At 41.2% G+C, this 14,362-nt stretch overlaps 1 protein-coding gene across 2 annotated transcripts in view; it reads right to left on the reverse strand.

Annotated features, from left to right (window-relative positions):
- The window catches only part of LOC132819390 (PGAP2-interacting protein-like), a 116,030-nt gene that overhangs the window by 18,844 nt on the left and 82,824 nt on the right, over positions 1-14,362 (reverse strand). For both annotated transcript variants that reach the window (XM_060830884.1, XM_060830876.1), the window contains 3 exons: positions 8,011-8,160; positions 4,432-4,576; positions 3,304-3,365 (listed from right to left, as the gene is read on the reverse strand). In XM_060830884.1, coding sequence (XP_060686867.1) covers positions 3,304-3,365; positions 4,432-4,576; positions 8,011-8,160 — 357 coding nt within the window. The remainder of the gene's footprint in view (positions 1-3,303; positions 3,366-4,431; positions 4,577-8,010; positions 8,161-14,362) is intronic.

Below are 14,362 nucleotides of genomic sequence, written 5' to 3' on the forward strand. Positions count from 1 at the left end.
TATGTGTCTCATTATTGACTCAGGCTCTGGTCGTTGACTGGAATTTAGGAGTGAGAATGGGATTTCCTGGAGTACCATAGTCTGCTACCATTAGAAAGAAAGCTAACATTCAATCCACCATCAAAAGCCATCCAGCACCACACAACAGTCAAATTTATATTTAGAAGCGAAGATGGAACAAAATTCAGTCAACCTATCGTTACCAAAAGCCAGCTAACCATCCGCTCATCAGCTTGATAAATGTACTGGAATTCCTCAAGGATATAACTAGTAGAGTTTATCTGGGGGGAACCAGTGAATGTGGTTTATTTGGACTTCCACATTAGACGGCATGGGGTTAGGAATAGTGCATTGAGATGAATAGAAAACTGAATGGCAGATCTGAAACAAAAAGTAGGAATAAACAGTTCTTTTTTGAAAGGGCAGGCAGTGACTACTGGGGTACAGCAGGGATCAATGCTGGGGCCCCAACTATTCACATTATATCTAATGACAGAGGTAATTAAACATAATATCTCCAAGTTTGCAAGTGACAAAAAAGTTTGGGAGGGTGAACTGTGAGGAGGATGCAGAGATGTTTCAGTGTGATTTGGTCAAGTTATGGGAAGGGGCAAATGCATGAAAGACGCAGAATAATGTAGATAAATTTGAGATTGTCCACTTTTGGATCAAAAACCGAAGGTGGATTATTATCTGAATGGCTATAAATTGAGAGAGAGGAAAATGCAGTGAGACGTAGGTGTCCTTGTACAGCAGTCACTGAAGATAAGCATGCAGGTGCAACAGGTGGTAAAGAGGTGAATGATATGTTGCTCTTCATAGCAAGCCAATTTAAGTACAAGAACAGAGATGTCTTGTGGTCTAGGTGAGGCCACACCTGGAATACTGTGTGCCGTTTTGGCTTCCTTATCTGAGGAAGTATGTAGTTCCCATAGTGAGAGTACAGTGCAAGCTTGCCAGACTGATTCCAGGGATGGTGAGACTGATGTAAGAGAGAGGTTGAATTGTTTAGGATTATATTTGCTGGAGTTCAGAAGAATCGGGGACAGTTTCCTAGAAACCTGTAAAATCCAAACAGGACTAGACAGGATTCATTTAGGAAGGATATTTCTGATGGCATGGAAGTCCAGAACTAGGGGTCACAGTCTAAGGATACTGAGTACACCATTGAGGATTGAATTAAGGAGGAATTCACCCAGTGTTCAGCCTGTGGAATTCACTACCACAGAAAGCAGTCAAGGTCAAAATCACTGTATGATTTCAAGAACAGAAGTCACATGACACCAAGTTAAGTTCCAACAGGTTTATTTGAAATCACAAGCTTTCAGAGCACTGCTCCTTCATCACCTGACAATTTCAAATGAACCTGTTGGTCGATAACCTGGTGTTGTGTGACTTCTGACTTTACCCACCACAGTCCAACACTGGCACCTCCACATCATGATTTCAAGGAATTGGGGTGAAAGGATCAAAGGATTTTGGCATGGAGCAGCAGGGGAAGTGACAACAGAGTTAGGTGATCACCCATGGTCATAATAAATGAAGCAGCATAACCAGCCTTTGAAAGTCACATGTTCAAAAGTAACCAGATTAAGGGTAGCAGTTTTCCAAATCTGGGGCACGAGGCAATGGACCATTCAGTGAGGCACCTCGAGGGAAGCTGTCAGCAGCAGGAAAATGCTTTAAAGAGAGATTTCAGTAATTGTTTGTGTCTGTATGCAGTTGTGGAGCAACCCAAGTCTCAAGGCTTTGTTGTCCGTCATGATAGCTATGTTGATATAGAGTCATTGTGCACGGAAATAGTTAAATAGACTCTGATTCTTGATGAAACAGAATTACACTTTCACCAAGTGTTTTTTATATTCTTGCTTCAGAAAATGAGGAAAGATAGGTCAATATTTTGGTTGGAACGTTCTTAACCTTCTTTCATTTTGCAGATCATAGAGTTTTGTATATTCTGTTTTTATTAGTTCCAACAAGTATTTCAAGGATGTCACCCTGCATCTCAAAATCACAGCTGGAACAACAACTGTAGACATTTCCCACGAATACAGATTGTACAGAAAATGTACATGTAAAATAGGGTACAGTGACAGAGGAAAATAAATAGTTGACCAACCATCAGAAGAGAGGAAAGGGTCTGTTAGAAGAGTTCAGCAAGCTTATGAAGATGTCTCCCCCTGAACCATTCCATCACCCCCCACCCCCCACCTCCAACTTGTATGGTACATTGACCCAGATTTTCTGGTCTGATGATAGGGAGAAACTGGACATACATCACAGCTGCACATTAGGACCTCTGAGAAGTACTGCCTACTTTGTAATTGCCCAGGAAATTGAAAGGGGAATAACCTGATATCTTGGACCCTCCCTCTAAATAGATCTTGGAAGTCTGGAAGTTTTGTTTTATTCACTGAGGAGATCTGGGTGTGGATGGCTGACTCTTATCTAGTTGCGGTTCCATGTGCCATATGTAGACCCATTATGTTGCTAGGGAGGAAATTTCAGGATTTTCACCCAACAACACTGAAGGAATGGTGATACATTTCAAAGTGAGGTGGTAAGTGGCTTGGAGGGGAACTTCCAATGTACCTGCTGCTATTGTCCTAGATGGTAATGATTGTGGTTTTTGAAGGTGCTGGCTAATCAAGTGGGCTGTTTTGTCCTTGATAGTATCAAGTTTCTTGAGTATTCCTGGATCTGGGGTCATTCAGGCAAGTGAGGAGTTTTCCATAACACCCCTGACTTGTGTCTTGTAGTATTTTTGCCCTGATAGCAAAGCAGGAATCTCTTGATTGCTGACTCAATAACAGTAAATGTAAATAGAGTGCTGATTTTACAATTCTTTCCATCCTTTGTAAATTCACAGGTGCACTTCATGAAAAAAGAAATCGTGCTGGAACAAAATATTATAATTCTGGAACTACAGGGAAGGTCAGCAAAGTTCACCAAACTTGACTTCCTGTTGTCATAGAATCCCAGATCATCAGTAACATATAAATCATTACTATCTTAATTCTGTCTTTATTTCACAAATGCTTAAGCATTAATTGAATTGCATAAAATATTTTGGGTCATGTTTGTATTTTGTAATTTCATTCCTAATCTTACAAATTTTCTTTCTCAATAGACAAAAACAAATTGCAAAATTGACACATTTGCAACAGATACACTCAATAGTCTGGGCAGACAGTTGTAGAAATATTTATTAAAACCATGTTGATGACTACACATTCATGAGCAAAGCATTTTTTCTAAATGGGAAACTGGTCACAACAATTAAGCTAAAGTATTGCAACTGACCTTATTAGTCCACGGTACATAATGTACTCACACCATCTATGTGAATCACTCTGATCTATATCCTAAAGAAGAAATTAAAAAATCAAGGAAAATGTTTTTGCAGAAGTGTTTAATGTAGTTAAGTCGTTATAGTATTTTTAAGATCTGTAGTCAACGCAAATGCTTCTAGGCCACTTCAAACTGAATTTAGACTTCAAGGAGTTTGAAACATTAGACTTCCCTTTGTTTTCCATTACCATCAAAACTATGGAATAATACATTCATATAAAATCAGTAAAGTGACCTGAGCATTTCAGCATTCAATACAACTAATGCATGTAATCTCGAACGTTGTCCACACTAACAACACAACTTGACCTTGCTGGATTATATATATGTAAAGATAGGCAAAGGATTGTGAGAATCTTCCCCATGGAATATGTGTCTAAGACCAAAGGGCATAAGTTTTTAAGGTGAAGTGTAATTAGTTTAGAGGAGATCTGGGGAAACATTTTTGCACCCAGAGGGTGGTAGATATATGGAATGTTCTGCCTGAGAGAGTGGTTACTGTTGCAACATTGAAGAAGCAAATGGATAAGTACAGATAGTTCTTCTACAATACAATGGTTGTGGCAACCCCGCATTATAAAAAAAATTGCACTTTAGAAATAGTGCTTAAAGTGTTGGTGATATAATCACTTTACAATCAATGCACGTTTAAAAGTTTGAGCTTTAGGAACAGTGTCCCCAAGTCGTCAATCATGTTATAGCTAATTCACACTAACGAAACTCGCACTGTAGCAGGACAGCCTATACTTAAAATACCAGGGCATTATAGCCATGGACAAAGTACAACTAAATGTGATTAGTGTAGTTTGGTATTTGTTGAGACATGGTGGGCTGAAGGGCCTGTTTCTATTCTGTAAGACTTTATGACTATGGCAGTACTTTGCAAACAGTTTTCTAACACTGAACTCATTTTTAACCCAACACCTTCTCAAGAATAATTAGGGATGGACAACAAATCCAAGTGAATAATGACCGTAGAAATTGGAGATAACAACTTAAAAATTAAAATTAAAACAAACACAATACTAAAAGCAATATAATGCTTCTACAGTCAGTTCACTTCTTTAAATATGCTCTTACCTTTACATTTCCAAATTTCCTAATTTGCATGTAGTCTCTGGAGCCTGGTGCAGAAGTAATGTAACCCAGAAATATAACAGGATGTGGGATTTCCTTCAATAAGTTAGAAATGTATTGTGCTTGTAACTTCCTGTCTAAATCATCCCTGAGAAAAGCAAATAAGTTGAGGAAAGCCTGTAAATCAAGTGTATGTAAACTATTGAAATATGCAACAATACTAGATTTTTGAATTTTCATAAAGAGACGATAGTCCTTGATCCTCCTAACCTACAGCAAAATGCTTGCTTGTATCGATGATGAGGTCAGGTTAAGGATCAGCCTGTGATGGCCCCAATTTGTTGACACCCACGATTTAGTCTCTCATATTAAAATAACATAAGAACATGAGAAATAAGAGCAGGAAAAGGATATTCAACTTGCTCTCATATTCAATGAGATCATTGATGATCTGACTATGGCCTTAAATCCACTTTCCTGACTGTCCCCATAATATGACTCCCTTGTCAATCACAAAGTTTCTAACTCTGCCTTGAATATATTTCATGACCTAGCCTCTACTACTCCCTAGGATAGAGACGTTAAAAGATTAATTAACCCCTAATAGACAAAATTTCTCCTCAGATCTGTCTTATTTCTGAATAGTGTCCTCTAGATTCTCCCATGAAAGGAAACATCCTCATACCCTGTCAAGCCAACCCAAATTCAATATGTTCCAATGAGGTCATTGAAGGAGAGGTGTAGTAGCAATGTTCCTAGACTAGTAATCCAGTGTCTCAATCTAATGGTCTGGAGACATGGTTTTGAATCATACCATGGCAGATAATGCAATCTGAATGCAATAAAAATCTGGAATTAATCATCAGTCTCGTGAGCACGTAACTATTGCTGCTTGTTGTAAAAACCCATTTGATTCACTAACGTCTTTTAAATCGGGAAATCTGCCATCCTTACCTGATCTGTGAATACATTTGACTTCAGATCCACAGCAAGTAGTTGATTCTTACAGCCTCTTTGAAATGGCCTAACAAGCTGCTCAGTTCAAGGGCCCAGTCAAGCATCCAAATCCCATAAGAAAATAAACAAAATTCTTGTTCTTTTCAACTCAAATGACCCCAGGCCCAATCATTCTCCATAAGACAAACCCCTCCTCTCCGGGTTCAGCCTAGTGAACCTTCTCTGACCTGCTTCTAATCTCAGCATGTTCCTCCTTAAATAAGGTAACCAACACTGAATACAGTTCTCTATTTGTGGTCTTGCTTTTATGCTCCGTTTCTCCTTGTAATAAAGCCTATCATTCTGTTTGCCTTCCAAGTTGCTCGCATGCATTTTCATTTCACGTGCAAGGACACAAAGATGCTGTCATACTGTAGGACTCCTAATCTCTTTCCACTTAAATAATAAACTCCTTTTCAAGTCTTTATTCCAAAGTGGTCAACCTAATATTGTCTCACATGTGCCATATTATTCACCACTCACAACTTATTTACATTCCTTTTCCAGCACCTTGTATTCTCCTCTCAACTTGCTTTTCAACACATATTTGTATCATCCGTCAAACTGCATATAAAACAGTCAGTACTTTCATCCAAGTCATTAATATTGATCACAAATAATTGAGACCGCAGCAATGATCCCTACAGCAGACTACTTGTTTGCCAATCTGAAAAAGATTCATTTATTCTGATTCTGTATTGGTTGGCCTGTCACCTGGTTGACTAGTTCTCCTAATGCATCATCCCCAACATTTCAAGCTGTTGTCTTCTGTTGACATCTTTTATGTAGTATTTTTATCAAGTAACTTTTCTAAACCAAATACACAGCACCTGATCTCTTGCGGATCATTAATTTCAAGGTGAGAATGGGGTGGAAATTGGAAGTGAAATCGATAAAGCTTTCAGATGAGAGATGGAAGCAGCACCAATGATATCATCGATATATAGGAGAAAGAGTTGTGGATGGTGCCAGAATAGGACTTAACAAGGAATGTTCCAACACCACAAAGAGACAGGCATAACTGGGGTCCATGCAGGTAACTATAGCCACTCCTCTGACCTGAAGAAAATGACCAGAGTTATAAGAAAAGTTCTTCAGGATGAGGATGAGCCCAGCCAGGCAGAGGAGGCTGGTGATGGATAAGGGTGGTTCAGGCTTTTGTTTCAGGAACAAGCAGAGAGCTTGAGAACATCCTGGTGGGGGCATGGACATGATTGCATGTCCATGGTAAAAAGGAGGTGGCTGGAACCAGCAAACCTGGAAATTTTGAAACTGATGTAAAACATGGATGTATATGGGCAGGGACTGAACCAAGGGATAAAACACCGAGTCAAGGGTGGAGGGGGGGAGAAAGAGATGAGCTCTGTAGGGCTGGCGCAGGTAGAAACAATGGGTCTGCCCAAGCAATCCTGTTTTTTGGATTTTAGGAAGGAGGTAGAAGCAAGCTGAGAGGGTTTGTCAGCTTTCTGCAGAGACCCTTTTCTCTGGAACACCCAGGTCCACTCTTCCTTCATTCCTGATACCTGCAACAGCCTCATGGCACCTTCCCCTGCAACTGCAAAAGAAGTAACACCTGTTCGCTTACTTCCTCTCTCCTCAGTATCCAAGGGCCCAAACACAACAGGCGAAGCAGCGTTTTACCTGCACTTCCCACAATCTAGTGTACTGCATTCACTGCTCACAATGTGACCTACTCTCCAGTGGGGAAACAAAGCGTAGACTGGGTGACCGCTTTGCAGGACACCTATGTTCTGTCTGGCTAAGAAGACCCAGAGTTTCCAGTTGCCTGCCACTTCAACACATCACCGAGTTCCCTGGCCAGCATCTCCGCCTCATGCTTGCTGAAGTGCTCCAGAGAAGTTCAGCACAAGCTGGAAAAACAGCACCTCACTTTCTGCTTAGGGGCCCCTGCAGTGTTCTGGACTCAATCTCAAGTTCAACAACATTAGGGCCTGAGCTCTCCCACGTCCTGACCCGAACCCCTACACATTAGGCCTTGGTATTACACAGTCTGCTATTCCACACTACCTATCGTTAGCCACGAACAGTCCGTATTAACAGCTATTCACCCTCCTAAAAGACAGTATCCAATCCTTAGTCCAACTGTTCTTCTATCTCTTTGGGATGAAGCACCACCTAATGTTTACTCTTTACCACCCCCTACCCCGCTCCACACTGCCCCAAATCCATCCAATCTTCTACATATAAACTGACATTTTCCTAGCTACCATCAGTTCTGAGCAAAGGTCTCTGAATCTGAAACATTAACTCTAATTTTGCTTCAGATGCTGCCAGACCTGCTGAGCCTTTTCAGTAGTTTCTAGTATTTGGATGGGTATATGAACAAGAAAGTTTATAGGGATATGGGCCCAAGTGCTGGCAAATGGGACTAGATTCATTTAGGTTATCTAGTTGGCACGGATGGGTTGGACCAAAGGGTCTGTTTCTATGCTGTACATTTCTATAACTCTCAATAACACAGTTTCTGATTTACAGCATCCACAGTTCTTTTGGTTCTATATAGCAAGACCCTGACAAAAGGGAGAAGAACCCTTACATTGTTAAATAAACATAAGATTCACTTACTCATCATTACCAAAGTGAGCAACAACAAAGTCCACGAGATTCCCTGAAACATTGACTGTCATTGAAATGGCAGGAGCTAGCTCTCCTTGTGGGGATGGAAGGAGATGGTGAATGGACTGAACTATTGGGTACCTCGACAAAACCATAGTCCTAAACAAAAAAAATACAAAAGGTCTAAGTTGAAGTAGGCAAATGTACATTAATTGTGACTAGTACATTGCTAACTAATGAATCAATTATTTTAAATTAATGCAAATGTTGCCATTGCTGTACATGTAGAAGAAACAAGCAGTTTCAAAAACACTCACATCTTCAAAAAATAGCAATGAAAATAAGAAGACATTCAGACCAGAAATTTGAAATAACCCTGAAATAGTGCAAGTGTACAGTAAGCTTGTCATCATTATTGGAGAGCAGTAGAGAGGAAAGCAGTGGTGTGATGATAATGTCACTAGATTAGTAATCCAGAGTCCCAGGCTAATGTTCTGGGAACATGGATTCAAAACCAACCATGGCAGACAGGGTAATCTGAATTGAATTAAATTCTGAAATAAAAACCTAGCCTTTCAATAAAGCCTTTCACATAAGGCTACTTAAATAAGACCCTATGAGGTTTAGGGTAATATATTAGTATCAATCAAGGATCAGCTAGCTAATAGAAAACAAACAATTGAAATAAAGGCAGGATTTTCAGGAATGACAACATGAAGTGCCACAGAGATTAGTGCTGGACCCACAATTATTTGCAATATATATTAATGACTTGGATGAAAAAAATTAATGGACTATATCCGAGTTTGCAATTGACATGAAGGTGGGAAGGCAACTAGTAAAGATTACATAAGGAAGAGGGACACAAACAAGTTGAAATGTGTGAAGGAAACATTTGGCAGACAGATTATAATGTAAGGACTATGAGGATTCTGGGTAATCCAAGATGGAGGATGGGAAAATTTTTTGGCTGTAACAGCTGCTCCTTTTTTTGAGGTATTTTAGGTGTTTATGTGATTTCCTTGAATTCCATGAGTAGCAATTACTCTTTTATATGCCGTTGCATTGTTTTGGAACTTTGGGAAAAAAAATCAAAACAACAGCAGTTTTAAAAAGCGAGTGGTACAGACAAAGGAAACGTGGTGAGGTTAGGGCAGGAGAGAGAGAGAGAGAGAGAGAAAGAAACTGACACCACAGTGAACCTTCACAGTTACTGCCTTTGCTGTTTGAATTCACTGGACATCGGAGTACGTCTGGGAAAATCAACAAACAGTGAAATTCACTACTGATCTTGGAGGAACTGTTTGGGCGAAGTCACCGCACAGAAACAGGTAAGTGAATAGTTTTAACCTGGAGCAGTGTTTTGTAGAGGAATAAGATGGTATTATTTTCTGGGTCTGTAGACTGTGAAGGAGCAAAAATGGCCTTTAGTAGAGTGATATGTGTTTCTTGTCAGACGTGGGAGTTTAAGGAGAATTTACAAGTTACTGTGGATTATATCTGTAATAAATGCTGTTGGTTGTGCAACCTATCAGATTGAATAGACCAGGTGGAGAGACAGTTAGAGGCAATGAGGAATTTGCAGCAGCAACGGTATGTGATGGATGGCAGTTATAGGAAGAGGGCAAAGTCTCAGATACAGTCACATAGATGGGTTAACTCCAGGAAAGGTATGAGAAGTAGGAATTAGAGCAGCAGTCTTCTGTGGCTATCCCCACTTCAAACAATTATGCTGCTTTGCAAAATGTAGGGGGTGATGGATTCTCAGGGGAATATAGCATGAATAGCCAAGTTTCTGGTATCGAGACAGGCTCTCATGCAATGAGGGTCACATCGGGTTCCAAGAGATCAATTATGTTAGGGAACTAGTTTCTGTGGCCAGCGGCGAAAAATCAGAATGGTGTGTTGCTTCCCTGGTGCGTTGCTTCCCTGGTGCCAGGATCAAGGATGTCTCAGAGAGGGTGCAGAATGTTCTCACGGGGGAGAGGGGCCAGCAAGAGGTCATTGTCCACAATGGAACCAACGACATAGGGAGGGAAAAGGTTGAGATTCTGAAGGGAGAATATAGAGAATTAGGCAGGAATTTAAAAAGGAGATCCTCAAGAGTAGTAGTATCTGGATTACTCCCAGTGCTACGATCTAGTGAGGGCAGGAATAGATGAATGCATGGCTGAGAAGCTGGTGTACGGGACAAATATTCACATTTTTTTGAATCACTGGAATCTCTTTTGGGGTAGAAGTGACCTGTACAAGAAGGACAGATTGCACCTAAATTGGAAGGGGACTAATATACTAGCAGGGAGATTTTCTGGAGCTGCTCAGGAGGATTTAAACTAGTAAGGTGGGAGGGTGGGACCAGAGAGATAGTGAGGAAAGAGATCAATCTGGACTGGTACAGTTGATGGGCAGGACTGGCAGCTTAGCGTTCCAGAAAATAAGTACTACAGGTAGGATAGAAAGGGAGGGTATTACAGCAACTGTACTGAGGGAGGGTATTTCCAGAAATACATCCAGGGAAGTTATTTGGGTGGAACTGAGAAATAAGAAAGGGATGATCACCTTATTGGGATTGTATTATAGACCCCCTAATAGTCAGAGAGGAATTGAGAAGCAAATTTGTAAAATCTCTTAGTGAGCGGCACGGTGGCACAGTGGTTAGCACTGCTGCATCACAACGCCAAAGACCTGGGTTCAATTCACGCCTCAGGCAACTGTCTATGTGGAGTTTGCACATTCTCCCCATGTCTGCGTGGGTTTCCTCCCACAGTCCAAAAAAATGTGCAAGTTAGGTGAATTGGCCATGCTAATTTGCCCATAGTGTTAGGTGAAGGGGTAAATGTAGGGGAATGGATCTGGGTGATTTGCTCTTCGGAGGGTCAGTGTGGACTTGTTGGGCCAAAGGGCCTGTTTCCACACTAAGTAATCTATACTAATCTCAGCTATCTGTAAGAATAATAGGGTGGTTATGGTACGGGATTTTAACTTTCCAAACATAAACTGGGACTGCCACAGTGTTAAGGGTTTAGGTGGAGAGGAATTTGTTAAATGTGTACAAGACAATTTTCTGATTCAGTATGCGGATGTACCTACCAGAGAAGGTGCAAAACTTGACCTACTCTTGAGAAATAAGGCAGGGCAGGTGACTGAGGCGTCAGTGGGGGAGCACTTTAGGGCCAGCGACCATAATTCTATTAGATTTAAAATAGTGATGGAAAAGGATAGACCAGATCTAAAAGTTGAAGTTCTAATTTGCAGAAAGATCAATTTTGACGGTATTAGGCAAGAACTTTCAAAAGCTGATTGGGGGCAGATGTTTGCAGGTAAATGTATGGCTGGAAAATGGGAAGCCTTCAGAAATGAGATAATGAGAATCCAGAGAAAGTATATCCCTGTTTAGGTGAAAGGAAAGGCTGTAGGTATAGGGAATGTTGGATGACTAAAGAATTTGAGGGTTTGGTTAAGAAAAAGAAGGAAGCATATGTCAGGTATAGACAGGATAGATCAAGTGATTCTTACGAGAGTATAAAGGCAGTAGGTGTATACTTAAGAGGGAAATTGGGAGGGAAAAAGGGGACATGAGATAGCTTTGGCAAATAGAATTAAGTAAACTCCAAAAGGTTTTTTTTTACAAATACATTGAGGACAAAAAGGTAACTAGGGAGAGAATAGGGTCCCTCAAAGATCAGCAAGGCGGCCTTTGTGTGGAGCCACAGAAAATGGGGGAGATACTAAACGAGTATTTTGCATCATTTACTGTGGAAAAGGACATGGACGATATAGAATGTAGGGAAATAGATGGTGACATCTTGAAAAATGTCCTTATTACAGAGGAGGAAGTGCTGGATGTCTTGAAACGCATGAAGATGGATAAATCCCCAGGAGCTGACCAGGTGTACCCCAGAACTCTGTGGGAAGCAAGGGAAGTGATTGCTGGGCTTCTCAACATCATCTCGTATCATCAATAGTCACAGGTAAGGTGCTAGAAGACTGGAGGTTGGCTAATGTGGTGCCACTCTTTAAGAATGGTGGTAAGGACAAGCCAGGGAACCAGTGAGCCTGATGTCAGTGGTGGGCAAGTTGTTGGAGGGAATCTTGAGGGATATGATGTACATGTATTTGGAAAGGCAAGGACTGATTAGAGATAGTCAACATGGCTTTGTGTGTGGGAAATCATGTCTCAGTAACAAAGAGGATTGATGAGGGTAGAGTGGTGGATGTGATCTATATGAACTTCAGTAAGACGTTCAACAAGGTTCCCCATGGGAGATTGGTAAGCAAGGTTAGATCTCACGGAATACAGGGAGAACTAGCCATATGGATACAGAACTGGCTCAAAGGTAGAAGACAGAGGGTGGTGGTGGAGGGTTGTTTTTTAAACTGGAGGCCTGTGACCAGTGGAGTACTACAAGGATTGGTGCTGGGTCCACTGCTTTTCGTCATTTATATAAATGATTTAGATGTGAGCATAAGTTTGCAGGTGACACCAAAATTGAAGGTGTAGTGGACAGCAAAGAAGGTTACCTCAGATTACAACAGGATCTTGATCAGATGGGCCAATGGGCTGAGGAGTGGCAAATGGAGCTTAATTCAGATAAATGCGAGGTGCTGCATTTTGGAAAAGCAAATCTTAAGCAGGACTTACACACTTAATGGTAAGGTCCTAGGGAGTGTTGCTGATCAAAAAGGCCTTAGAGTGCAGGTTCATAGCACCTTGAATGTGGAGTCACAGGTCAATAGGATAATGAAGAAAGTGTTTGGTATACTTTCTTTTATCGGTCAGAGTACTGAGTACAGGAGTCGGGAGGTCATGTTGGGGCTGTACAGGACATTGCTTAGACCAATGTTGGAATATTGCATGCAATTCTGATGTCCTTCCTATCGGAACGATGTCGTGAAACTTGAAAGGGTTCAGAAAAGATTTACAAGGATGTTGCCAGGGTTGGAGGATTGGAGTTATAGGGAGAGGCTGAATAGGCTGGGGATGTTTTCCCTGGAGCATCAGAGGCTGAGGGGTGACCTTCTAGAGGTCATGAGGAGCATGGATAGGATAAAAAGACAAAGTCTTTTCCTGGGATGAGGGAGTCCAGAACTAGAGGGCATAGGTGTAGGGTGAGAGGGGAAAGATATAAAAGAGACCCAAGGGGCAACTTTTTTATGCAAAGGGTGGTACGTGTATGGAATGAGCTGCCAGACGAAGTGGTGGAGGCTGGTACAATTGCAACATTTAAAAGGCATCTGGATGGGAAAATGAATAGGAAGGATTTGGAGGGAAATGGTTCGGGTGCTGGCAAATGGCACTAGATTGGGTTGGGATATCTGGTCGGCATGGACGGGTTGGACCGAAGGGTTTGTTTCCGTGATGTACATCTCTATGATTCTATGACCTTGGCAGGAAGAACAGATGAGATCAGTATTACTTAAATGGAAAAGATCTCAGAAAGCTACCGCACAGAGAGATGTGGAAGTCCTCGAGCATGAATCACAAAAAGACTTCCAAGTTCAGCAGAGGTGAAGGAAGGCAAATGGAGCATTGGCCTTTATTTTGAAGGGAATAGAGTATGAAATTAGGGAAGTCTTGCTGAAGCTGTATTAGGCACCAGTCAAACCATAGCTTTAAAACTGTGAACAGTTCTGGTCCATTTATCCAAGAAAATGTTCACTAGGTTGATCCCAGGTATGGAGGGACTTGTTTACAAGGAGAGGTTGAATAGGTTGAGTCTGTACTCACTTGAGCTTAGGAGGAGAGGAGACTGTATTGAAACATGTAATATTCTTAGGGGACTTGAAGGTAGATACAGAGAAATTGTTTGTCCTTTTAGGAAAGTCTAGAGCCAGAGGGTGTAATTTTAGAGTGAAGAGTCACCAATTTAAGATAAAGAGGATTTTTGTTTCTCTCAGAGGGTAGTGAATCTGTAGAATTCTTTGTCACAGAGGACTGACCAGGCTGAGGAAGTAAGTATATTTAAAGTTGAGATGGACAGACCTTTAATCAATAAAGAAATCAAAGGCTAACAGAAAAAGGCAGGAAAGTAAAGTTGAGGATTATCAGATTAACCATGATCCAGCATTTCCCCACCAGTCCCTTAAGTCTCCATTCCTGTCACCCCAGTTTGCCAGGTCGGGAAGCAGACCCACTATCAGACTGGAAACTGATTTGCGATGTCATAGGTTTAACACAGCACCATCTACCTTCAAGTCCCCTAAGAACATTACATGTTTCAATACAGTCTCCTCTCCTCCTAAGTTCAAGTGAGTACAGACTCAACCTACTCAACCTCTTCTCGTAAGGAAGTGCCTCCTGGAGCAGATTCGGCGGAGACAAAGGAATTGGGAGTATGGGATGGCGTTTTTAAAGGGGGCA

The sequence above is a fragment of the Hemiscyllium ocellatum genome, chromosome 1, assembly GCF_020745735.1.
Source record: "Hemiscyllium ocellatum isolate sHemOce1 chromosome 1, sHemOce1.pat.X.cur, whole genome shotgun sequence".
Lineage (NCBI taxonomy): Eukaryota > Metazoa > Chordata > Chondrichthyes > Orectolobiformes > Hemiscylliidae > Hemiscyllium > Hemiscyllium ocellatum.